Source organism: Taeniopygia guttata, chromosome 1 (genome assembly GCF_048771995.1).
Source record: "Taeniopygia guttata chromosome 1, bTaeGut7.mat, whole genome shotgun sequence".
In the NCBI taxonomy this organism is placed as follows: domain Eukaryota; kingdom Metazoa; phylum Chordata; class Aves; order Passeriformes; family Estrildidae; genus Taeniopygia; species Taeniopygia guttata.
The window spans coordinates 7,610,585-7,637,704 of NC_133024.1; the positions used below are offsets into that span (position 1 = coordinate 7,610,585).

At 39.9% G+C, this 27,120-nt stretch overlaps 1 protein-coding gene across 3 annotated transcripts; it reads right to left on the bottom strand.

Annotated features, from left to right (window-relative positions):
* Positions 1 to 503: 503 nt before the first annotated feature.
* On the bottom strand, positions 504 to 25,211 carry CHODL (chondrolectin). 3 transcript variants are annotated; one of them, XM_030261509.4, is made up of 8 exons: positions 24,972 to 25,211; positions 10,816 to 11,128; positions 9,977 to 10,134; positions 6,946 to 6,993; positions 6,493 to 6,576; positions 5,104 to 5,206; positions 2,603 to 2,681; positions 504 to 1,046 (listed from the first exon to the last, which is right to left on the bottom strand). In XM_030261509.4, exons 1-8 carry the CDS (start codon positions 25,063 to 25,065, stop codon positions 1,044 to 1,046), a joined length of 882 nt encoding a protein of 293 aa, XP_030117369.4. In that variant the 5' UTR covers positions 25,066 to 25,211; the 3' UTR covers positions 504 to 1,043. The 3 variants fall into 3 exon arrangements, with proteins under 3 accessions (XP_030117369.4, XP_030117310.4, XP_032600580.3); XM_032744689.3 differs by lacking the exon at positions 2,603 to 2,681 and adding an exon at positions 2,813 to 2,885 and having other exon boundaries at positions 930 to 1,046; XM_030261450.4 differs by lacking the exon at positions 2,603 to 2,681.
* Between the last annotated feature and the right edge of the window lie 1,909 nt (positions 25,212 to 27,120).

Genomic DNA, 27,120 nt, shown 5'->3' on the forward strand with positions numbered 1-27,120 from the left:
GATAATAGTCTGAGCAATGTTGGAATCAATCTATGAGTGCCATTTCCAAGAAATAGCCTTTGTCTTCTCTTTGTTCCAATATTATTCCTAACAAACTATTAGCTATATTTAAATGACTTTTAATGTCTTTTTACGTAGACTTACTGAAACAGTAATTTTAATCTTGCCCACTGTGATTTTTTTTTTCCATCAGAAAAATATTTTAATGAAGTAACAATTAATAGCTGCCTTTAAACAGCACAGCGTTAATGAGGTATCACTTTCCAAGTTATTTATGTTGACCTTGGGCCAATATGACAAAAAGTTATAGTAATTCCCTGGCAAAATGAATTCATTCTATGACAGCAAAGGACTTTGATTAATCCTTGAATTTTGCCACATCAGGCTGATGTCACAACATGGTGACTGTTTCTGTCAGCAACCATGTCATTATTTAATAAAATAATATTTGTTCCTGAGGTACAAAAGCTGTGTTAAGAGTGCAAATAAATACTAAACAAATATTTTGTATCAAACTTTTATGCAAAGATAAATAATTGTTACACTGTAAAATTGTCAGTTCCATTTACTGTACATTGACTATACAATACAATGCATGAGAGACTAAAAGAAACAGAGGTTTGTTTAACTACAAACAGTCTTAAAACTGACATACACTGTGAATATTTCCCCATAAAAACTTCAAATGCTCTGTTCATTTCATTGCTCACCGCTAGCTAACTTACATCTCTTAGCAAAATAAACACATACCCTTTATTTAGCATGGCATATTTTGTTACTGAATTAATAAACAAACATCATATAAAAATGATCTGAACATTTGCCTCAAGGGGGAGCTTACAGTTCATTCTTGTAGATCCTTTGCATTTTCAAGCCATTCCAAGCTAATGTTCTTTGATGACATTATAATACAGCCTCACTGCAAAATGTTATTTTTGCTTTGTTTTCAGTCACTAAATCGTTATACCTCCATGCTACTGTCCTTCCTAGGCGTCTTTGAAATCCATAGTGTGGACTGGTTTGGACTGGTTTTTGTTCTTCCTTTACTGAAAAATAAAAATATAAACTATTTTCAGTGCATGTGTGCCTTTGCAGTTCTTATTCAGCTCTGTGATCAGACCTGAGCACTCCAACCCCAGATCTCAAGGCCACATTTGGTGCTTTCACAGTGTGGGTTCCCCACCCACAGTGGCACTGTTACCAAAAATACCAAACCACCCTGCTTAGCAGTGCTGCTCCCAGGAACTGTATTTAATTGTCCTGGATGGTTTTTTTTTGTTGTTTTTTTTTTTCCAGTTCCCATCCAACCAACTCTGTACCTCTCGTACAGAGTAGTCTTTTCAGAGGACTCAGTTTGACCAGGGCTGGTGGGAGCTGAGCAATTCCCTTGTCTGGGGGGGAGCAGAGCACCCACACCCCTCCAAATCCATGCCCAAGGTGCAGCCCACCCACCCCGGTGGGTACCACACCCCTGCCCACCCTGGGGACACCAATAGGTTCACTGAGCATCCCTGCACCAGCAAGCCCCTTCCCTTCTGGGCTTCACCTGACATCTCATGAAGTGATGGCACATGAATCAAACTCCTAGCAATGAATGACTGGTAGAAAGCTTCCTTAGGGCTAGTTTTCAGTCAAAACTGTCAATAGTAGGTTTTGTGTTTGGTGTTTTTTCAATTAGAAAAAAAAGATAAAACTGGTTCCAAAAAGTACTTGCTCTGCAATACTGCTAATGTGTTTGCTCTGGTTTTTCCAGGGAGCCCTGAGGCACCCTGAAAGTTAATGGCAATATTTCCACATGGCTACAACTGCCACGATACACCATCTTCCCTCACTTGGATTGACATATGACAGGGCACTGCAGACTACTGAAATAGGAGCCACTTCAGGAGCCATTTCAATGAAAATGCTTCAATCTCTGGATAGATTATTTCACACTGATGTTTTGTGGGTTTTTTTTCAGTTAAGTAAAAACCAGAAGAGGAGAAGTAGCCCTACATAATTCTGTAAGGTGGAAACCTAAGAGTCCCAACAGTCCTATACATTCAGTTTTACTCCTTTCCTGGTGTGTAAATGCAAGCGAATCTGAGTTGATTTAAAATATACTTCGAGGGTGCTGAATGCTACAGTAGTTCTCAGTCCCTCCAGACTTACCTCTGAAGTCCTACAAAGTACTGCATTATGTACCTGAGCCCATTGGAGTAATTGAAAAGACTCCCTTTGGCTTCAGTGGACTTTAGATCAGGCCACAATGCTATAAACAAAGCAATGGCAATGAATCAAGTGGTTCCAGAGCTTCCTTCTTAAAGAAAAAAAGTCGCTACTTCCTTCCAGACTGACCCAGCGAAAGAAGGCAGAATTAATGATGAAAGGCTTTGAATGGAGAGTCCTTGCCACACAGCAGGAACAATTTCTAAATACCTTGGATCAGAACTAGAGCTGTACCAAATGAGGTTATCTTCAGCAAACCTACGCTGGTTTTCACTGCTGGTTCAGGAAACAGATTTTAGTGACAAAGGTAAGATGCAATAAATTGGTTAATTGGTGTTTTGAGCGTATTGTTGTTTTGACCATCAAATGCAATCATAGAAACTGAGAAATATACCAGGTTGGAATTTAAACTTTCTGCAAGGCATTCAGATGATAATGGAGATGGGTCTTTGAAGCAGTTTCTCCTTGCTTCCCTGGAAGAAATGAAAGGGAGAGCATCTAAGCATGAATGAGCTGATAATTTCTGCTAGCTACAGGGACGAGGTGTTGCTTTGCCTTATTACTACCCTTCAAGAGCCCAATGACAGGCAAAATTAGTCATGACCTTTCAAGCTAGGCATGTCCTGGTTGGCCATGGGTTGTGGCTTTCAGAGGAAAGGTCACCATGTTGTGGAAGCCTAAAAAAGAATGAGAAGTCAGGTTCATGTGGAAAGTTGGGGATCCCTCCTTCCCCAGCAGGACAGAATCCCTTTGCTAAAGTTCTACAGTGTCCAGATGATAAGTTCAAGTGATTGTTTCTTTTTTTGATTTGTTTTTTGCCCAAAAACTGCACATTTGTGATGAGCCAAAATGGCTTGCAAGGCAGGTCATAAGTGGAAATTGAAAATGGATAGGAAAATATTTCTTAAAAAACAAAATTTTCTTTCAAAATATAAAATACTTCATTTTTGGTAATAGATTTTTTATTTAAATTATTTTTAAAAATTGTTTAATTTCTTTAATTAAAGGTTTTGATGTAACTCAAATTGGACATTCTGGGGGTGGGGTAGGTGGAAAACAGCCAAACAATAAAAAAGAGAACTGTGTTTTGCACATAAATCATTTTGTCTTTGATTTTTTTGTCATTTCATCTATCAAACTAACAGCTAACAGAAAAAAGGGAAATCTTCCAAGGTGAATTTCCAATATCTGCGTCATGCAATTTTGAAGTCTTGGAAGTTCAGATGAATTACTTCTGGATGAATTGCTATAGCATCAAAGGCCTGATCAAAGCCCACTGAAGTCAACGCTACTTTTTCTATTGATTTCAGTGGGCCATGAATCTCTCACTGCTTTCCCTGGAGTATTCAAGGGCTGAAACTTTTCTCAGAAGAGAAACACCGGCCAGAAAAGCTACTAAGGTGTACCATACTTACCAAGAAATCCAGGGCCACTGTCATAAGGCTCCAGAATTCAATCCCTATGCAACTGCTAGTGTTACACATATTATTATTTTACTACTCTTTTCTGCTTTGACCTTCCCACCTTCTGCAGCCCCAGTGGTGAGGTTTATATATAACATTTCACAGGCTTATATTTGCCTGTCATAAGACAGGTTAAAAAGTGTTCATTTTCCTTATCTTTGTAGAAAATGCATAAAATAAAAACACAATTAAGTTTGTTATGCAGACCTCATAACATCTGCTCTTTATGGCTACTTGTTTCAATGAGGCATGGTACCAAGGAGTACTGCAAATATCACTGTACATTCACTCATAGAGACAGAAACAGTCTTCACATTTGGAGTGTCTTCTCACCTGAAATAAGTTACTGCAGCTATTGGCAGGAAATACTAAGTAAAACTCATAAGAAAAAAATAAAGAGGTAAAAGTAAGGAGGAACCTTTTTAAAAATTTCTTAAAACCGTGATATCATATTCCTTTTAGTTATTCCTGGTCTTCAAGAGGAAAAACATCTTACAAATCTGCTTATTATTCTTGATATTTTATGTAAACAGCAGTTATCTATAAAACATATTTCAGTTTAAACTCTTCTGGATTACATTAAGTTGAGAACGCTTCCTGAACTAAAGGATAAATGATATTTGAGAGCTTCATAAATACTAGTTCAGGAAAAAAAATAAATTATATGCTGTCATGTCTTTATGTACATATATCATATTTTGAGAAAAATGAAAAGTCCAAAGAATTTTAAAACATCAAGCAAATTATACTGTATTTAAAAGGCTGAAATGTTTCTTTTTTGCATAATAGTAACCCTGCTTGATACCACAGCTATGAATACATATCTATTTATTTTATGCATCCTCTTTAGCACATACATGATGTACAAAGGATATCACACTAGTATGTGGCTCAAAGCAAGCTTTTGTTTTTCCTTTTCAATTTCAGTGCTCCAGTGGTCCATCTGTTGTTTGCACGGTATGTGCAGAGGAACAGGATTAAGCAGCTGCTGGCCCTTAGGCTTGTCCTTGGAGTAAATTCTTACTTTAGGTTAGAAAGTGAGTCCTTGGGTTCACCCTGTATCCATGAGGGACCCCTCTACTATTTCCCACAGCCCAGGTACTTTGCAGGTGGTAATCACAATGAAAGAGGTGAAGCCAAAGTGCTGACAACTCCCTGACTATCAAGTGGTCTGCAAAGAGACTTTCTTCAGAAACAGGTGGAGTCCCAGCAGCAACATTCTTTGAGACCTGGAATTATTTCAGCATGTTGTGGAAAAGCCTGAAGGTGAATGTTCAGCTGTAACAGCTGTAAGCTACTTGCATTTTAATAGATGAAAAGGCATGTATTTGCATATTTGGGGACAGATGTAAGCAGTCTTTCAGTAGGAATAGCTTGCCAATGGAAATATGAATTCTGCATTATAAAACCACTATGGATGAGTATATTTTACCTTTTATGAAGCATCTGGAAACAGCAAGTCCCAAAAGCCACCAGTATCAACAGCAGCAGTGGTATAGTGGGTATTACAACATAAATTAAATTCGGAATTATACCTACAAGACAAAAGTTCTCATTAATGTTTCCCATGTTGAAAAGTTTTTAACCATGAGAGTAAAAATCGGGAGTAAAATAACAGGAATACATTAACTTATACAAAAGAACACATATATTCCTTCTATAGGAAGATCTCCAAAGAGAACTCAGCAGTATCAAGGATAAAGCATCACTTGAGTTATGTGCAAAACATATCCTCAGGTCTTCAATTCTGATATTTTCCAATTTTGGAATCCAAAATTCAAGTGTTTTAATGGGATACACCTCACAGCCTAATTTTTTTACAGTCCATTTTAACTGTAGACTCAGTTGTCCCTTGTATGTGGATTTGTGGATTCCCTGCCCATGCAGGACCACAGGAGGAATGAGCCTGGTTCTTATCTTCTCTTTCTCCTTAAAGGACACATAAAGCCTCTCCTTGACTAATGAGGAGAGCTAAAGGTGCTCTTCTGCAGGTTCCTGCACAAAAGGAGTGGGAAAAGCTACAAGAAGAGACTCTATCATCTGCCTACAATAGAGGATGAGGTCTGCAGTTTCCAGAAGGGTACTTTTTCCCAGTAACTATATGCCCATGTTTGGTACTAGTACATATTTAACGTACAAATTGTGGAGATTTGTTTACCTATTGTCCTATTTTGAAAATATTTTCTCTAGCAAGAATAAATGTGAATATTCACTTGCACAGTTTGTATTAAAAGGGATTATTGATTACAAACCACAGTTCCTCAATATAATAATTCCTCTGGAGTTACAAATAATGGAAACACCAGTTAGGAAGCTGGCTCAAATCCAGACTACCAGTGGGCAAACATAATCCCATGGTGCAATCCTGTAAAATCCAGAGCTGCTCCTTAGACATGTTCAGTTCCTTGAAGCAAAGCTAGGCTACAACTCCTCCTGAGCCTCAGGACTCCATTCAGAAGATAAATTGCTGAATGAAGCAGCCAGGGGCATTGCAGAACCTGGGCAGTAGCCACCCATTTCCCAAATATCAAGTGTCATCTCTACTGGGAATCTCAGCAAGGGTTTTCCAAAAACCCAGGGTACCTGGGGAGCTATGGACACGGTGTTTATTCTAAGTTTGGAGAGACAAGGAAATAATTTGTTTCAACAGCAACTAAGAGGACTAAGACTCTTGAAATGTTATTCAAATATATGTATTTTCAGGGCTCTTCCCAAGGAAACAGACTGTTTCTTCCTATTGACAGAAATGGAAACTGAAATATTTATTTCATTCCACTGTTAATATTTTTAGCAGAGCACTACTTCAACATGAACACATTACCTGCTTCAGTAGCAATAATATGATACTGATCTTCTGGTTTGCTTGTGTCATAAGGATTTCCTGCTGGCACTGTTGGAAAAATATCTGAAAAAGAGATCAGACATTTTAGGAAAACAGTAAAAAATATGACCATTATGTTGTTAAATAAATTAATAGTAATTACATTTTAATTTATATTGGTAAAATGAATATTTTTGTGATTTATTAAATATACATGTTAACAGGATTTTATTAAAAAATTGGAATTATATCTGGAAGAAGAATTACAAGCAGTGCTATTCTGAAAAACAGCCATATATTTGTAGCTGTTGCTGTCTGAAGAATTCAGTTTTCCTATGTTCCAGTTCATAACTGTTCCTGTTACACTTGAGTAATTTTGGAGGCTCTTGAATGCTATCCTTATAATTATGCATTCACCAACACAATGGAATTTAATGTGTCAAAATTTCTTACCGTATTCTGGCTCTGCTCTGTCTCCTAATTCTTTTTCTAAGACATTATCTGTAAAATCAATATTTGAAATTGATTGTTGAAGAATGAAAAATATGTGCAATAAAACAGATGTTTCCATTTTTTTTTCATGCAGTATCGCAGAAATAGATACATTCCCCAAACAATAATTGCTTAATTCTTCAGCATTTCATCTTCTTACCAATGACTCTTTGCAAACTAGTGTCAAATAACCTCTAGTTCATACTTTTTGCTCCTTAGAAGAAGGCTATACTTTAGTTTCAATTCTCGGTGGCACTGATTTAATGGCTAATGGTTAAACCCTAACTTCTTGTGCTGAATAAAGTGCCTAACATACCCAAATCTTCATTTGTGCAGACAGTTCTAAAACAATATATGAAGTTCTCTCTATCATAAGGTTATAGTAACTTAACAGTACTGTGAAACTACAGTTCTAAGTGTCTTGATAAATACAAACTGCTATAAGAAATCAAAACAGCTATAAAGGCAATTATTTCACCTGTTTTGATAAAAAATAGCTACATTTGGTCTTATATAAAGAAAGACACCAAGATACCCTGAAGAACTGAGCTACTGTCTCTTGAGAGCAGAAGAGAAGATGAGTTTTTAATTGGATTGCATAATCAAACCTACAGGAGCTGGACAGGAACTAAATCTGGTTGCAATTACCAACCTATAATTAAATTTAAGATTGCTGAATGATCAATATGATCCAAAGCCAGACTAAACACTGCAACAGTAAACACTGTCAAGGAAGGGCTTGGAAAAATAAAAGTGTCTACCAGAAATGTAGTTGCTGCTTGAGCAAGGCTGTCTAATGAGGACTGTCCTGGACTTGCTGATGATACAATTAGATGCAATTTTATCAGAGTCACCTACAAGCTGTTTTGGCCTGTGGCTGGTATCACATATTGAAAACAGACAGGAGAGTTGTGAAAACAACATACTCAGATAGCAAACTGAAATTCAATATGCATGTGACACTTTAGCACTCCTGGTGAAATGGATGTATTTTGCACTCGTAAGAGGTGACATTGAAGCCTTTACAGTGATTTGAGGGGGAAAGGTCATTTGTAGGTCTCACTTGGTTTGAGATAACAAATGTAATTTTTCTATAAGCATTTTGTTACTTTCTTCAGGCAGTGAAAGAAATGTCATATATCTATTTATATACATTTTTGCATCTACTCCTTTCCTCCATGTGACAGAAAAATACATTTCTGGAGAATAGCCTGTTTTGCTAAAGAGCACAATTCCCACAGCTTGAAAAATAAATAGCTACAATTCAGTAGTACTTTATTTAGCTGCATAACAATGTCGATACTAAAAATAATCTATCTATACATTGTTTGCCTTATATGCCTCATCATAAACTAATAACCCACTTCTACCTAGAGAAAGAAATATAAATGTATTTTCATTGTTACTGTTATCACTTTGCTTTCTGACAATCCAAAATACCCAACATTTTCTCAGATGGCAAAAGCACTACAAAAAGCAATTCCTTATCACAATCTCAACAAGAATGGTAAGTAGTACACTAGTAGAGAATAATTATCTAATTTAAATGTGTTTCCTTTTAAAGCTAGGAAATATACCTGAAACCAAAACATTTTAATAAAGCCCACAATTTCTGACATAAAAATGTTGGGGTTTTAACAACATAAAATAATTTTATTTTGTCACCCTATTTCAAAATATTTCAAACACTTCTAAAAGTGATAAAATTGTCCCATTTCCTTGAAAGGCCTAGGATGATTACTGATCATCATAAAGGAGTGATAACCACTGACAATTTCAAAAGCAGGAACAGATTTAGGGGATGATAGTATGCCAAAACACATTGGTATATCAACTCTGCCAAATATTTAACATTTGCTTGCAATATTAATTACTATTAATATCCTTGTTAAGTGTCCAGAAAGTGAAAAAGTTATGTATCCACCAAAACCAGAGGAACAAAATAGCCTGGATCTCTACAGACAGACCTCTACAAAGAGAGTGATTATTTTTTGATCATCAGCAAAGAGAAAGGCAGAAGGAAACTGCAGAATTAAATGGATCAAACAGCTGCTAAGAGTAGGATTTCATAGAATTGTAGAATGGTTGGAAGGGACCTTAAATAATAGCTTTTTTCCAACCCCTTTCCATGGGCAGGAACACCTTTCACTATACCAGGTTGCTCAGAGTCACATCCAAGCTGGTCTTAAACATTCCCAGGGATGGAGCATCTACAGATTCATTGGGCAACTTGTGTCAGGGCCTCATCACCTTCACAGCAAAGCATTTCCTCCTACTAACTAATCTAATCCTACTCTCTGTCAGTTTGAAGCCATTCCCCTTATCCTGGCACTCTTGTAAATTGTCTTTCTCCATCAAACTGGAAAGAAAGTTTACTTTTTATGTCCTTTCTGGTTTTGCACCATGTTCTAGTTTTCACTTTTCCTCTATTGACATATACAGAACTTATGTCATGTCTGAAAGTGCAGCCAAATTGCCTAAGATCTGTTTTTTCTGTCACCATCTCAATTAGCATGCATCTGCTTTTCACATCTCTCTAAATCTACAGGCATGAATGCAGAAATTTTTCCTGCCATTATGGACTTCGTTCTTCAAGCCATAACTTTTTAAAAAAACCACCACACATGTAATTTGGTATAAAATGGCAGGGCTGCAACTACAAGGACAGTGCAATATTTTCTACAGGAGGACCAAGATGTCTTAGTCATCCTACCTAGAAAGTAGAAAACGGACACTTAAAACTCTTTGTGAAGTAAGGGAACTCATTAAATTTGAAAAAACCCTGAGAATGTATGATAGTGAAACTAATTTTGAAATAATACTTATTAGATATAAACAGGTTTATTTAAATGCATTAAAAATGTTATTGACATATAATGCTAGTTCAGGCACACACCAAAGGAACCACTACCACAGGTCAAAAGATACTTGAAGATTCCCTCACAAACAAGACAATGTCCCACCAGTGAAATATAACTTCAGTTTTACCTACCTGGGGCATATTTGCAGATAAAATTGTGCTTCATGTTGCATCTGTCATCGTTCCACTGATAAAGGTATGGCCCTCCCAGACCAGGGTTTGCAGTTGGCTGATGATACATCACCACACAGGCTTCGCTTCCACAGGAAGGCTCATCTGTGTACCAGTTTCTAGTTTTTGAAGATAAGGTTCATCAGGATGACAAAAAAAAAAACCCAGAAAGTTTGTATCAATGAAGACACATCAACCCAGTCTCATCCTCTTCAAGACATCCTGCATTTCCCACAACCCTTCTGTGAAAGGCCCAAGCCACACATCTCTGACTCTTAAAACAATTCTGAGCAAAGCACATCTGCAGAAATAACACTCTTTCCTTCTTTCCTCCCTATTAGACTCTTATCTGCCCCCTTGTCTTGAGTTCTGTGAGTTGCTGCTACTTCGGCCTTTGGCTTCATCAGGAAGTTAAAGGATTTTCAAAAAGGGTAGAAACAGAACAATTAACGCTAAGCACCTCACCATAATTTATTTGGTGGCTGGAGGTGGCCAGAGCCTTGCAGAATTTACCTGACTGCTTTCAGACCACACCCGAAAGACTCTGTGTGTGGCAAAACAACCTCCAAATGTCATGCAGAGGCAAACTCAGTGAATGGGAGCAAAGAAATTTGTAGGATGAAGCCGCACAATGCCATCCTGTCACAGCTTCAAATTCAAAACCCCGATTGCCAGCTACCCTTCATCGGGAGAAATCAAGTGGGAGATGCCACAAATATCATGCTATCAAGTAAGGTTTGGCATTTCAGGCTCCATCCCTTTCCATGGAACCTTCTCAACAAGCAGTTTCACACATTTACCTGAATGGTGACATACTTCCATCAGCCCACTGGTAGAGGTCAGGGCAAGCACTCGAAGTGGCCAGTCCATCCCCACTTCTCCACAGCCCGATCCAGAAGTCACCATCAGAAATCCCAGAGCCCGATTTGGTGAGGTTTTGCAGCATGTTTTCTATGAGCTGCTGCTCAGCCTCACTTTCCAAGCTCAGCAAAGCCCCACCATCGATTTCACAAGCCTGGCGGGCCTCCTGGAAGCCCACGCGTCGAGACAAGTCCTGGAAATAGGCTAATTTGTAACATGAATGCTTGAAGGCACCATAGCACACCTTCTGGCCTGAAAAACAAAAACATGGGACTGCTCAGAGTACAGCAATGAATATCAAAGCTGCAAGAAAAGAACACAGAACATCATGCATATGCTGGTGACGGATGAGAGATTTTTGCCTGAGAGGATTCATTGTGATAACCTAGCACCACTGAAGTCCTTTGCTCTAATTTAAATTTCAAATAGCACACAGTTCATGGGAATCTATGCCATCTTGCTGTGGCCTGTGAAACTCTCCAAAACACTGAAAATTCCCAATAGGTTCTAGAATAATATTATTTACTTTATAATGACTGTACCATGAGGCGTCTCTGTTGTAGCCAGGATCTTTTTGGATTTCCTTGACTATTTCATACTAATGAACCAACTTCACTTTTATTGTGTAATCAGAGCTATTCAATTTAAAAAGAAAAGTTTCAAATACACATGTTTAGTGGCAAGAAATTGTTTTTTTGATCCCCTAAGTTAACCTTGAGAGGAACTCAGCCGCTCTTCACTACAATGTGCCTAAGTACAACCTGTAAAGGTCTATGGGAGGAGAGAATCTGCTCCTTACAGTTCTTTGTCTGAGAAAGATATATGTCTGTTTCCTCAAAAGGAAAAATAATTATAATTTTCAACTACTAAGACTCTTTAGAGTTTATTCAAGATATACAAGAAGAGGAACTAACACACTCACTTATCAGCCGCAACTGAAATCCAGTATGTTTATTCAGGGATTTGAAAATCTTGTATGTAGTCTCATTTTTAAGCAAAACCAGATATATGACTCATGTAAATAACATTTGAACAAGACTTATCCAGTTTCACCTTAAAAAAAAATGTAATTTGTCACTAGGAAACAGCAACATCTTCATATAACTTCAGCTATATTTATGTTTTCCCAGGAATTTTTTTTTCTATGCACAAAGAGTAAACATCAAAGTAAATAAAAAACCTTTAAAGCTACACAAAGTTCATTCTTTTTACATTAGCATTGCTTCATTTTTGTATTAATAAGTAGGATATTTCCAATAGCAGACAGCACAAGGGCTGAGTCAAAGACATCTCTGTATTCGCACAGAGCAGAGAACAAGCAGATTGTATCAAAGATGCATTAATATAGGAATGGAAAAACAGGACAAGCTCTTGAATTTTAGCTAAATCTGAAAGTAACTCTTATTGTTTTGGGACCATTTCTGTTGTAGAAAGCTACATTATAGGGGCAGTAGGCATATACTATGTTTAACTTTCTAGGGTTTCCTACAAGTCTTATAATCTTTCCAGAAAAAAAAAAAAAAAAAAAAAACAAAACTCTGCAATCTTCACTTTATAATACCCCATTAAAGTTCATCTGGAGAAGGACTATCAGGAAGAAAAGCATCTTTTTAATCTCATTCTTACCTTGGCAGACTTCTGAAAATTTGGTTGTTTATCAGTAATTAATGTACCAAAATAACACAGGAACAAGAACAGTCTGACAAGCTTGTACCACAGGTATGGAAAAAAACAGGCTCCAAGATCAGGCAGAGAGCCAATTTTGACTTTCTCTGATAACATCCTGACAACACAATGTATGCCCCAATTTCTTCCTGGCATTTCTCTTTATTCATATAGGTTAAGAGCCTTGCCCCCAATAAGTGTAGCAAGGGCCATAGTCCTAGCTGGGCAGTGGTGCTGAAGAAGCAAGGGACAGGCCTTTTAACAGAGATTCACATGAAATAAAGGGCATCCTCCTAGACTTTGTGACCAAAAGAACTACTGTAATCAAGGTAACAAAGTGATAAGTCTAAATTGTTGCAAAGTGGGAAGTGCAAGAACAAAACCTCCATGTGACATCCCAGCTCATTCCCTTCCTCTACAATGCTGAAACTCCAATTTTGTTAACATGATCAATTTTTCCCCAGGAGCTCTGTCTCACTGACAGGACAGAGTGCACAGGGCAGGAAGAGTTGATCAACATTTCGACCCTCACTGCTGGGTGAGTGGCAATGGCTTATTGCCAAAGTACACATGTGTATATAGCAGCACAAACATCCAAAGCCGAGCACTGAATTGTTCAGGACATTAATCACTTCCAAGGAAAAGTGACCACACCTTTCCCTATAGCTGAAGATTGGATTCAAAGCATTAATTCAAGATGTACATGCAAATTGAGGATGAAAGCTTTGTCCATTGTCTTGCTCTTTTTATTTTCCCAGACAATCTTCAAAATAAACTCGTCCATGACTCCTTTCATTCTGTGCACATGCTTCTCCTTGAATCAAGTAGTAATTTATGAGCAAATTCAGGTGTCAAAATATCCTGGTCACAGTTTCAGTCATGCAGGAATGTTCAACCAACTGCAGTGGGCAGGCTGATCATTATGGTTAATAATTCCTGCGCTGTTCCTCCCTCTCATGAGAAAATATCTATCTTTGCCTTTATAATACACAGTCCACTCCCCATCCCTGCACGTCTCTCAGGTGGCTGAAGTGCTCCCCTCACACTCTGTTCTCATGTACAGCCTCTGCTTTTCTGTGACTCCCCCAAAATCTAGTCAAACCTTCTAGCAGAAGAAATGGATCCTTGCTGGCTACCCAGCTGAGCTTTCTCAGGATGCTCATCCACCAGCCAGCTGCTGTTTGGAGACTCAATTGGAATCATAGAATCCTGGCAAAGACCTTGAAGACCATTGAGTCATGGCAAGTGCTGTTTCTGACCTGCTCCAAGGCTGGTATCCAGAAGCTGTGCCGTGTTCTTGTCCAACACAGGGGCTGCATCAACGCTCAGCTCCATCGCCCACACCAAGGAAACCAGGTGAGACTGTATGGAGCAGCGAGGAGGATGGCAAGCATTTGTGATGCATAAAGGCAAAGAGCTGCTGCAGCCCCTAATATGTGCCCAGCTTGCCACCATTGTGCACTCAAAGCAGGGAGCCCTCTCAGAGCCATCAGAATTTAGATGTGAAGGCCCAATTTCTATCCAAGGGTTTGCAAATTAAAATCTTGAAACTTTGTGGAAGACATTTTCTTTCTTCCCTTTAACTGACCAGAATAATTTTTAAAGACACCATTTTTATTGCAGACGTTTGGAGAGGGTTAAGTAACTCTAAAATCAAGTTTTACAATGTGAAAGAATTGAACAAATTAAAATTTGCATGAAATCCAACTCCTAAATTACTGCTCTTTAATTTTTTGCTCTCTCTACCTGTGGCAAAAGAAATAATTGCTTCCTCACAGGCTGATCATTTCTGCAAGAATATATGTCCAGAAACCAACAAAGAAAACAGCAAGAAACAAAGAAATAATTGGCATTAAGACCCATAGACCCAAAGAGTGTGAATGAAGTGTGTGAGGCAGAGCAGTTTAAGGTTTCTGGAAGAAGCTGTGAATTTCTCTTGTTCTAGTTAATTTAATCCCTGTGTTTAGGCAGTGACCTACACTGAATCTTTTCTTTCTTCTTTTGAAGCGGACTTTGAACCAGTTCCACTGCGGCAGATAAATGTGTTAATGGAAATCTGCAGTTGTGCCTTAATAGCTGGCAAATCAGTTGACATTTTAGTGCTCTTCTCGGAACACACTGAGATGTCACGTTTTAAAGCTTCATTTTTTTCCTCTCACTACTAATTTCTGAACTACAAAGCAGAAATAATTTACCACTGAAAAATTACAGAATGGACAACACTGTACAGCAGACAAGTATGGAAATATCAACTATGTGCTACTTTACCTTATTCTAACATCTTTCAGCAGACTCCACAGTTAGTTCTAAAGCAACATTTTGTTATTTCAGCTGTATAAATTGAGTTCTAATTTTTCTGTCACAATTGAATAGAAACTAGATTTGTAAGAAAGACTATTGGAATGAATCATGCTAAGATACTACGCAACGTGAACAATCCTTTTTTTTTGTCTCATCATCCCACTAGCTGATGAAAGCAAGTGAACAGGATTGCTCCAGAAAGTGCTAGCTACCATTTCTATCCATATGGGTCAATTTTCATCTTTGGGTGTTTCAAAGAAGCTCCATAGTAGAATGTTTAGATATCAGGCTCAGAAAAAATATAATTCTAAACTAAATTACTCATTAAATTATTTCTGCAGATTATTGTACAGGTAAAAAAAAATCTAATTCAAGAAAAAATAAATAAGCAAATTGCAAGCTGTTATTTTAATCATTTACATCTCCATTATGTTTTAATAACCATGCTTTATTAAACAAATAATAGGTTCCTTGATTACTGTCATGACAGAAGTTACAGCAAAGTATCATTTAGAAGCAAAATTGCTGATAAAATACCCAGGTCAAAGACTTCTTTCCCTAAGAGCATCAGGCTTATTACTAAACTAAACCCCTGCAGGCTCATGAGGGGCACAAAGGTCATTTTGAGTGACACACCTTGCTTAGCTGGAGTCTTTGAAGATATCAGGTAGAAGATAAGCTCCCTGCTGATAAATCCCATTCCTCTTCCTCTTCAACCTTACAAACTCACCTGCAATCCAGGATTTGATACCATTAGCATCCACCTAGATTAGGTCAGCCACTGCATGTGCGCGGCATATGTGAAGAGAGACAAAAATGAATGCACAAAACCTGATGTACTAAACTCCATTATTTTTTTGTATTTTGGCTTTTTTTTTCTCCCCAAGGCAATGGATTAAGCAGAAAAATCATAAGAGCATTTGGCAAAAAGAAGTGTGAAATATTGAACATTAACCAGTGCAGCATGAGCCTGATGGAGACTTTTGAAAGCAAAATGACAAATAAAAACACAAGGACTTAAATGAAAGAGATAATGAAATAGCAAAACAGAAATTTAAGGTAATTGACCAAAATATTCTCTGCCTGTGCTATGAAGACTAGTCTTGGTCTTGAGCTTACATGAGTGCAGTGACCCCAGGGATGACTAACCAGCATCCAGGACACTGGGCACAATTTGTTTCCATCTGTCCCCATGTCACAGGGCACTCTGCACCAAGTCCCAGTGATGCACTCCAGAATGTGGCCAGGAAGAGACTAAGTGGTAATAAATTTTCTTAATCACATTTTGTTTCAAAGCTGATGCATCTTGTCAGATGGTCTTTGTATCATCCAGTCAGAACTTGCCTGGGTTCAGCTGCTGGTCACATTTTGCTATATTACGTTACTGCTGTTGATGTTTTACTGTATCATATTTTCATCCATCCACCAAATATAATTTTTTTATTATTCATATTACTTAAAAAAAAAAAAAACTGTGATAACATTTCATAATTACATTCTGTCTGCATTTATGATAAAATCAAGTTGCCATCTTCTCTCCCAAAGTTTGTAACACTGAAGACACATCGTTCTCCAGCTGAGTCAGTGTTCAAACCACCGATGCTCCTCAGGTCACAGTCCTGAGCAGTTTAAGGAATTCCACATGCATTCAAATAAAACCTGTTGTACAGACCACATGCCAGCTTTTATCTGTACTGATAGCTTCATAGCAATCTCTTCCATACCTTAGCAGGTACTTTTTCCTCCAATCCTCCTAATAACCAAGCCTTCTGAGAGAAAATAAAGTTGTTACTGGTTTATTCTGGATTAAGGATTATGCCTAAATTGTTGTCATTCCGTTTTTTCTTAAGCGATTTCCCAGGGTGAAAAATTTTCAAAGGTTCTAGGTCATTTTTAATGGCTTCTATAAAAAGCCCTGAGGGGCACATTTGTCTATCCAGCAGCTGTGCTTCAGGCAGACATGCACAGCAGACAGTTTGTGTGCATCATATCAGAGCATGCAGACCATGTCTAAATGGCTAAATGGAGGCTGCCCCCAATCTCTCATGCAAAACTCATCTATCCATCAACCGTTCTTAAAATACTTCTTGCAATGGAGCATCTTTCTTGCTAAATTCTTGGGCAAGTAAAATTTGTAGATGCATTCATAGACAGGAAGTCTAAAATGATAAATAAGATTTTTTTTTTCTATTCTTTCTCAAACACTAGCCAGATAATGTAACTTTAGCCGTTAACCATCCCATATCTTAGCAAAGATGATGCAAGAAGTCTTTAGACACCAGGGAAATAGTTGTCTCTAGGACTAACACAACTTTTGTAAAAAGAAAAAAAACAGGGATGATGAAGTTTTAAGTAAAATCAAATTACTGTATTATATCATTTATACAGAGATTTAGTACAGTTATGCAGATTATGAAGCTACACAAGATGCATTTGTTCTGTCCAGTCCTGTGTTTATTTTTTCTTTTGCCATGGAAAGTGATTTTCAGTACATTTATTGCTGAAAATGGGGTTACACCTTTATGTTAGCCTTTACTAGTTCAGTTACTGTGTTTCTAAGCACTTTTGGGGATAGGAAGTGGGCTTATCTCTGAATGACAACTGTCCTCAATAGACCCATAATAGCTACACCTTTAAAAAATCAAGCAATCAAAAAGGAGACAGTGCAAAGGAGCACCTGGCCATGCCCATTTATATATTAAATATTCCTCATTCCTAATACCTGGATGTTGCCGTCAGCTGAATAGAAGTGCAATTAAAATTGGATCCAAGAGCTTCCACGCACAATGGAGAAAGATTGCTGGTAACAAAAATGGGTAGTTAAGAGTACACATATGATCCCTTATGACAAGTATTGATCTAGGCAGGTTATTTTTGGGGAGGCTTGTCAAAGCCTCTGTGTGCCCTCTTGTTTAGGTCTTGGGAGGATGCAGGAGGATTCCTTGTCCTGCAAAATCTTCTTCATCATGTTGAATAAATTGGTGGGAGAATTTGCTTTTCCACAGCAGATTAAAAGTTTGTCTGGATTTTCAAAATCCCTGATGTGGTGCTTCAGGCTTGTTCTTGGTGTACTGGGAACTGGAATACCAATGGGTAAGAAAGCTGCCATCTTCACCCAGCAATGATAGACTTATTCACTCATTTCCCAAAGAAAGCAACACACATTTATTTCTTGTACCTAGCTTCTCAGCCCTGGTGCACAAAGGAGGGAACTCAGGCCATTGATAACAGAGCTGTAAAGAAGTAGCTTGATGTCTAAACCTCATTAGAAGCTAATCAATACTTCATCCTCCATAATTACCACTGCAGGAAAACTACAATTACGTGAAGCAATACAGGGTGTCTTCAACTGGAAAATTAATAACCATTTTTATGAAAACGTTTTAGTCACTGATTCAAGTCATAACTCAGAGTAAAAAAAAAAAAAAAAATCTCTAAAGTATTTCCCAAAAACTATTTTTTTCCCCCCAGGTCAAATCATTAAAGCCCTGACAGCTTTCCTTTCTTCTAAGTGAAACATGCCTTCATTTTGGCATCAGTTCTGGTTTCAGCTATCTAACACATCATAAATTTAAAGCATGGGATCCATTTAGCTTTTCCTGTAATAACTATTCACCTTTCTTCTGATCATGTGAATTTACAGGTGTATATCACAGGGCTTGCCATGGCAGTCAGCCACTTCCTTCTCTAAGAGGCCAGCTCACTGTTGCACTGCCCTGGGGGTTCACAAAAAGTGGCAACATAGCTGCTAAAACAACCCCCTAAAGCTGCCAATTGCCTTCCCTTTTTTGAGGAAAACCTTGGACAGAATCAGGCCGATGATAACACTCAAGTGTCAATGGCATCTATTTGAACCTATTCAAAAGAGGAAATAGAGTGTGTTGGAAAGATCTACATATCTACAAGCCTGCTCTGGGGTGTGGATTATTTTACCCAGAACTTTAAAACCTCAGAACAAAAAATAGCCCAACCTAACAAAACACCCCCTTAACAGATGAAGCTGTTAGCAGTGGGTTTGCTTTGTTCTGATTTTCTGGTTTTTTAATTCTTATAAACACAGTAACACAATACATTTTTATATATCATAGTCTAAAGACAGACCAAGTACTCCATAATTTCAACAGTTTATTAAAAAAGCATAAACACTGACAAGACTGGCCCAGAGAAACTGAGGATGCCCCATCCCTGGAAGTGTTCAATGGAGCAACCTGGTCTAGTGTAAGGTGTCCCTGCCCACGGCAGAGGGTTGGAATGAGATGATCTTTAAGGTCCCTTCCAACCCAACAATCCTGTGATTCAAATTAAGCCCATTCATCAATAGTTTTCTGCGTAGCCATGAAGCCCAGAACAAAATTCACAGAAGCTTTAAAGATAGACATACTATGCAGCTAAGTTGTTGGTAATTTGCTGTGGAATAGACATAGCAGAAAAAATTGTAGTCTGAACCTCCTAAGTATGTGTGCCAGCCAAGGGGAGCAGGAATAGTTGTTTTTCTCCTATCCCAAACCAGCAGATATTTCCACAAATACCCACTTTTATACTCATCAGTCAGTTCCTTCAACAGGTTTTCTCCTAGGCATAAATGTAAGCACTTTTAACAGTTTCTGCTGATGGCTTATTTCTTACTTTTGCCTCTAGAAGGAAATAGTTCAATAACTCTTTGGTCACAGAATCACAGAGTACCATTCATTTGGAAGAGACCGCCAAGGAGCATCAAGTCCAGCTCCTGGCCCTGAACAGGACCATCCCCAAGAACCCCACCATTTATCCAAGAGTGTTGGCCAGCTCTTCCTGAGGTCTGCCAGGCTTGGTGTGACTGAGATTGTCAGACAGTGGCCACATCCCTGGGGAGTCTGCTCCTGTGCCCAGCCACCCCCTGGGTGAGGAACCTTTTCCTGATATTCAGTATGAATCTCCCCAGTCAGCAGATCCCCCCCATGTCAAGAAAAAAGGAGAACAGAGAAAACCTACTCCTTCTCAATTATTTTTCATAACAAGCATCATCCATTCTCAGTAATTTTCAGTGAAATTTGAATGTCTTTTTTCCAAGTAGGTGCAGTTTCATGATTTTGTAACCAAAGTATGTGCAATAGATGTAGGTCACGTATATGGATGCAAATTATATTAATTTCCTTGGTTCAAGAGCTTCCTAGGGTGTAACACCCTTTATGCATTTCAGGAGTGTGGAGTGCTTTCTTTTTGAAGCAGTTCCACAATTAACAGAGAAACCTACAAGCAAAGCCTTACTTGTTCACCTGCTCCTAAGAAAGTAGGAAAAGTCAATCCACATGGAATCTTAAAATAGGTGACAGTTCACTTAAGGCAAAAATTGAGGGGAAGTTTAAGGGGAAGAAAATCTGTTAAAATATTATAAAGAATAATTTACACTTAGAGAAAATTCACATATGTAGTCTTTGAGACTACATGTAGTGGAATTAATCTCACCAAACTTCAGTTCTTTCCCAAAAACCTGTCCATACCTAAACTGACTTACTGACCTCTCTGTGTAGACAACTAAACAAAACAAACACAGATAGCAGTGTTTGTTACAGCAGCTCTGCAGTATATTCAAAATCCAAATTTAAATTAAATTATTCTCACTCTTAAAACACCAACTTTTTCCGTCCCTTCTTATAAAGAGAGTCTCGAGTCATTAGCTGGATACTGCAGCTACATTCAGATTTACTTGAAGATATGCAATTTTTTTTAAATTAGGACTCATTATTTCTTAAGATTGCTTGAAACTGAAGGTCCCAGTGCTTGTCAGTGGTGGCAGAAAGGACTGCTTCAGCAAGAGACTCAACTTCCAACTAGTGAGTGACCAGTCATAGTATGGGATTAGAGTGTAGCAATTACTATCAAATGATTGTTTCATCTTACCTATTGTACATTAGCATCTACCATCTCTGCTGATCCATCAGAGATTTGCAAAGAGAAAGCCACTATGGGAATTAGTTTCAGAAAAATAATGCTGTATAGAACTCTTTATGAACCAAAGTATGTTCCTCTGCAAACACCTTCTAATCGAGAAGTTTGATCTACACAGGATCAGACCTGAAGTACACAGAGTCAAAATCAAGGTACAGAACATGAGTTCAACCAGGGAAGAAAACAGATTTCTCTTTCTGGGAGCAAGAAAAATAATGTGAAAGCAAGTAGGCTGTCAATACCATTCCACAAGGTTTTTACCATAGCTCCTTCCATGGTAGGCATTTCCTTTTGGACTCTTTAGCCAAGTGGAATACTGGGACTTAACTTGAGTTTGAGCTTTGTAGTGCCTTTCTATTTTTGAACATAATACTCTGAGCCAAAAGCTGTATTCCTGGGAAAACAGCATGCTGGTCTGAGACACAGCACTAGAATTGTCCATATATCTTTTCTTGTCCCTGAACAGAAATGCAGCCTGGCCAACCTGCACAACTCTCACCATGGGAAAGGTAAGCTATACATGGTTGACAAAGGGGGAGGAGAGTCACCTCTAATACAGAAAGCTGGCTCTAGAAACTCATTTAAGTACTTGGGTGTTTCTACCCTGCTGCAGAAGGACTCCTCCATCATCAGAGGTCTCATCAAAAATGGGTTCTCATTCCATAAGGTATTGTGGAATTTCTTGGTTTGCAGCAAGGTGTGTTTAGCAGGAATATGTATTATATCCAAAAGCCATCCCCTCATTTCACTCTAAGAGCCCAGCTCAGTACAGCTGGATAAGGATGGGAAATAATAAAGGAGTCCATGGGAATTCAATGCCCAGCTTCTCCTGCACTTCTGAGTCTCAGCTTTAATGATTACTGAGGCCTTCAACTGAGCAAAAGAATCTTGTACTATCTGGGCATGCCTATCCAAGAAAAACTTTTCTAGTATATAACTAAATGCTGGATATTTTCAACAAAAATAGTTTAACACACACCTGTTGCACATATAGATGAGATGGCCATTTTTTTATCAGGCTATAGCTTTTCAAATTCTGAGCTGCAAATGTATCTTGAAACTTATGCTTCACACAAAATAAAAACAATAACCCACAAATGTACAGTAGGTTTCATCTAGAGAAAATGCTTGCACTTTGACAGACAAAATTCAGATGTAACAAGCAGGCCAAGCAAATTCAATTAGATTAAATTATGCATCTTTTGCGAAAGGGTTTGTTATCTCTAGTCAATCCAGTATCCATGAAGGCATTGCTTTAATTCTCTTACTTTGCAGTACTTTATGTAGGACTCAAATCTGATCATAAACCATGTGAATGAATACATCCACTTCCTTAAAGGCATCTGAAGCAACAAAATCTATAGTTTAGGGGCAACTCTGGTAGTTTCCTGACTCACAAGGTGTTTTTCCTATTTAGTGTTTTATATATCCAAATACTTTTGCACCAAAATAGATAAATACTTTAAAATACTACATCACTATTTAATCTGCTATTGATGCACTGCAGTAGCAAAGAGCAAAACTTTAAAAGCCATAGAAATGCAACTAGACAAACAGCAGTCATTAAGCTATAATACCTATGATTAATACATAGGCTGTTAAATGATTAGTAATAAGATTAGCTTGCATCTCTCCTGCCCAATAGATACTTAAAGTAATTGCATCTTTGCAAACTGCATTATCATCACTTCATGTTCTTTATGATGTCATGGGACAGCAAGGCAGACTCAGCACTTTCTCCTGAGCCTTCTTTGGGTTTTTTTCCTATAGGAATCAATTCTCTGGCAACATTAGTTGGATATGGAGGCTGTGAGCACTGCTCACAAAACATCTGTCTAGGTATATTAAAAATCAAAAAGCATTTTGCATCACTTTTAAAACTTCCCAGATTAAAGATAGAAAAGAAATAACACCAAAATGCAAATTGTTTGATGCCAACAATAGCTTTACTTATATCCTAGGAATACTAACATACTTGGAAAAAGCAGCAGAAACTCTTTACTTAAAAAATCGGCGTTACAAAAAGGCAGGCCTTTTCTTCTCTGTCCTCTTGACACTGTGATCAAAATGGTAGCAACTTTGCAGTTATTGCTAGGTCTGCTGCAAACTTACTGCAGTCAATGAGACTCTTCATGAAGTCCAACCAGCAGTCAAGCAGTCTCACAACCAGCTGAGGTGAGTGATAGGAACTGTATATTTATTTGGAATGAGGGCAGTGGAATTTCCTACTATGACAGATTATTAATCATGACTGAAGCATAAGTAATTTTTTTTTTTTTAGGAATAGGTCTGTTTAAGATATAAATTTATGGTTTCAAGCATAAGCTTGCTTAAGTCCAAAGTGCTAGTGCTTATACAAGAGAAAGGTAAGTTAGATGGGAGTCAGGTGACAGCACACACTGCCCAATTATTCAGTGGTACTACTTCTTGCCTAAAATAATGTCAGCTACTGCTAGTACTACATCTATCATGTGCATGGGCCAGAATACGGGTGTGGTCCTTGAAAGAAAGAAAGGGGGGAGGAATAAAGTTCTTCCAGTACATAAGAATATCTGCAACAAGCATAAATAAATAAATGTGGTTGTTATTGTCTAGGAAACCTTTATCTAATGAATACAACTTCAACAAATAAAGTAATAGTACATAAATGGTTCTTTCTGTAAGTGGCTTCAAACCCTGTCCTGTATTCTACCTGACAAGTATTATCAGCATAGTACAGTGACAGGAGGCTCATCATATGGTTTGAAATGCTTCAGGGAAATGTGGGGCAGAGTCTATGTCCTCTCAAAACCCCCAAAGCCTAACGTGCATCTAGGAACAGTTTGACAAGGCAGTAAACACACATCACACATGGCTTTAAAAGCTGGATCTGTTTCTATGCCTCTGCTACACACAGAAGCTACAGTTTAAGATTAAGGGACTGGGTTTCCTCAGCCACACATGGATTCCTGCACTGACACTGCTAATGCCAAACGCACCTCATAGATAATTAATATTCACTATTCCTTAAAAATAACAATGTTACTTAGCAGCCATATAAATTGTAATACTTAGGACTTTGATGTATCATATAAGCCAGTATAATTCACAGTATAACAGAGGTAGATGAAATGTTTCAGGCTACTGTTGAGGCAAACAAGCTTTTTCAAAATGTTGGAAGTACTGCTACTTAGCTATTATTTCCTGAAGATACTGTTTTACCAAAATCCCAAGAGCCCATCTCAGTTGTATCATTAGAACATGCTTCAAATAGAGCATGATCAAAATGGTCCAGTGACTTCCCTCCCTCAGCAGCTAAAAAAGTTATCTGAACACAGCAATCAAATGCTTGCAACAAAAAAATAACCTACAAAAAAGTTGTGTTGATATATACTTCTGTTACAACACCTGAAACAATAGTACACAAATAATTTGCGTTGTTCTGGAGACAGTTTGTAAGAGCCACGTTCTTACCCACATATACACACACATACCTTGCTAACAAGCAGAGTGGAGTGTGCAAATCTCTGTTTCCAAGCAAATGCATGGATGTATAGGCACATGCAACATATCCCCAAGTGCCTGTCAGCTTTAATCTGGAGGGTCTGAACCGAAGGAAGCTTAAAAGGGGTCTTTTCGTTACATTTAGCAGTTTCTGAGTATATGCACCCGTATACTGCAAACACAGTGGGAGTCCACAGCTCCTAAACTAAACCCAAGCTCCAGCGTTACATACAGCTTTCTAAAGTGCTGTCTTCCTTTTGGTTTTGAGAGTTGTGGATGCACCCACACACAACAAAAATCATAAAAGTTTTCCCTCTCCCTAACAATATCGCAGACAAAGAAGAAAAATCCCTGCCCGGCTGCCAGCAAAACTCAGCGCACGGACGCTCCTCGGGAAGACGCTCGATCTTTTTAAGCAATTCGAGCGCAGCCGGGGATGAAGCAGCGCAAAGAATTCGGGGCAGGACAGGAGCCGGGGCTGCCGCAGGAGCCCGCAGCCGCCGGCCCGGGGATGCGCTGAGCATCCCGCAGCATCCCCGCTCCTCCGCAGCATCCCCGCGTTCCCCGCAGCATCCCCGCGTTCCCCGCGGGGCAGCTGCTCCCGGGAGGCGCCCCCAGCGCTCGCCACCGATGCGTGGGGTGTCCGGGCAGCGGGCTCGGTCCCGGGTCCGCTCCCGGAGCGCTGCGCCCCCGCGCCGGTCCCGCACCGCGCACTCACCGCTGAGGACGCGCCCGGCGAGCGCCCCGGGCCCGCACAGCACCGCGGCCGCCAGCACGGCCGCCAGCCCCAGCCCTCCTCCTGCGGCCCCCATGGCGCTGTCCCGCTGCCGGCTGGCTCCGAGAAGCGCTCGGGGCAGGGCGATGCCGGCCGGGGAGCGAGGGATGCGCACCCAACTCCGCTGCTGCCCTCCGCAGCATCCCCGCCGCCCTGCCTTTATCTGCTTCCCCCGGCGAGGGACCGCCCCCGCGCCGCCCCCAGCCCCAGCGCCCACCGCCCCCAGACACTGCCCCTGCCCCTGCCCCAGCCCCTGTCCCTGTCCCAGCCCCTGTACCTGTCCCTGTCCCAGTCCCAGCCCCTGCCCCAACCCCTGCCCCAACCCCTGACGCAACCCCTGACCCAACCCCTGCCCCTCCTGCACCTCCTGTCCCAGCCCCAGCCGCAACCCCAACCCCTGTCCCAGCCCCTGTCCCAGCCCCAGCCCCAGCCCCAACCCCTGCCCCAACCCCTGCCCCAGCCCCTGTCCCAACACCTGCCCCAACACCTGCCCCAACCCCTGTCCCTGCCCCAGCCCCTGTCCCTGCCCCAACCCCTGTCCCAACCCCTGTCCCAACCCTGCCCCAACCCCTGACCCAGCCCCTGACCCAACCCCTGCCCCTCCTGCACCAGCTCCAGCCCCTGCCCCAACCCCTGCCCCAACCCCTGACCCAACCCCAGCCCTAACCCCTGTCCCAACCCTTGTCCTAGTCCCAGCCCCAGCCCCTGTCCCAGCCCCAGCCCCTGTCCCTGTTCCATCCTCTGCCCCTGCCCCAGCCCCTGCCCCAGCCCCTGCCCCAACCCCTGCCCCAACTCCTGTCCCAACCCCTGACCCAGCCCCTGTCCCAGCCCCAGCCCCTGCCCCTCCTGCACCAGTTCCAGCCCCTGTCCCAGCCCCTGTCCCAGCCCCAGTCCCTCCTGTCCCAGCCCCTTCTCCGAAGTCCCTGCTCAGGTCCGGGGTGCGCGGTCCCATCCCGCTCCTGGTTGGAGGCTGCGGGGCGGCGGGTCCCTCCCAGCCTCGCTGCCGGGTCCTTTCGGGTTAATCACTGTCCCAGTGGCTTGGGAGTGTGATCCAAACCCAGATCTATCATGGTTTCATATCTGTTTGAGGGCTTTGCAGACCTTCCTGGTCTGTGTTTTCTCTAAGAAGAATATAAATGTCCTGTTGCCAGCTTGAAAATGTGGGAATATATGTATGCAGGTATATACCTGGAAAGCACATATACACACTAGAGTACAAGTATATATACTGGAAAGCCCCCTCTTCTCATTGCCCCAGAAGATACTGTAGTTAAATCCACGTTGCTTTCTCTCTGAAAAATGCACTGGTAATTCTCTGGATCTCTTCAAAGGGCCACTTTCAAGACTTGTTTGTTCTTCAGAGTCATGCTGAGGTTTTATCTACAAATACAGTTCAGCGATTTCTGTGATTACTTGTGTACTTCGTGTACTTTGCTTTTAAACGTGATAGATCACTGCAGATGTGCTTAAGGGACCTCTTGTATGCAAATTACTATATGGTTGACCAGTTAATTTCTTCTTTCTCAGAACTCAAAGATCATGTATGGCATTAAGTTAAGTAATTTTCCCTTTGGCTGTTTATAGACAGGTCTAGAAGTCAATACATCTCAGACTATTATGGATTTTAAAACATTTGATGGATTCCTAGCAGCCTTAAAGCTAGCTGGAATCAGATTATTACTAAAAAAAGTCCCAAACCCTTGAAGTTCATGAGTAGCATTGGAAAATTATTTCAAGCACTGTTGTGTTTTGCTACCAATTTTTTCGATTTAATAGCAGAGCTATTTGTTTGTTTGACTGATACAGATTTTTCCCAAGTGAATTTATTCTTCCAGGCAGTAGCTAATTTTTTTCTGCATCTATAGGTAAGTTGAGCTGTGTTCATACTGAACAATACATTCTGAAATGGAAAAGTTACCTTAAATCTCCATGGCATCTGATATTCAACCTTTCCTTCATGTAAAGCTGATGGTATGCCGAAAGAGAAGAGCATGGTCCAGATCTAGGATGAATGAAATGAGACTTTTAAAACATTTTTGGTAATGTGCATGTTTTTAACCTTCTCCTGTGTTGCTAATATGAGAGAGTCCAA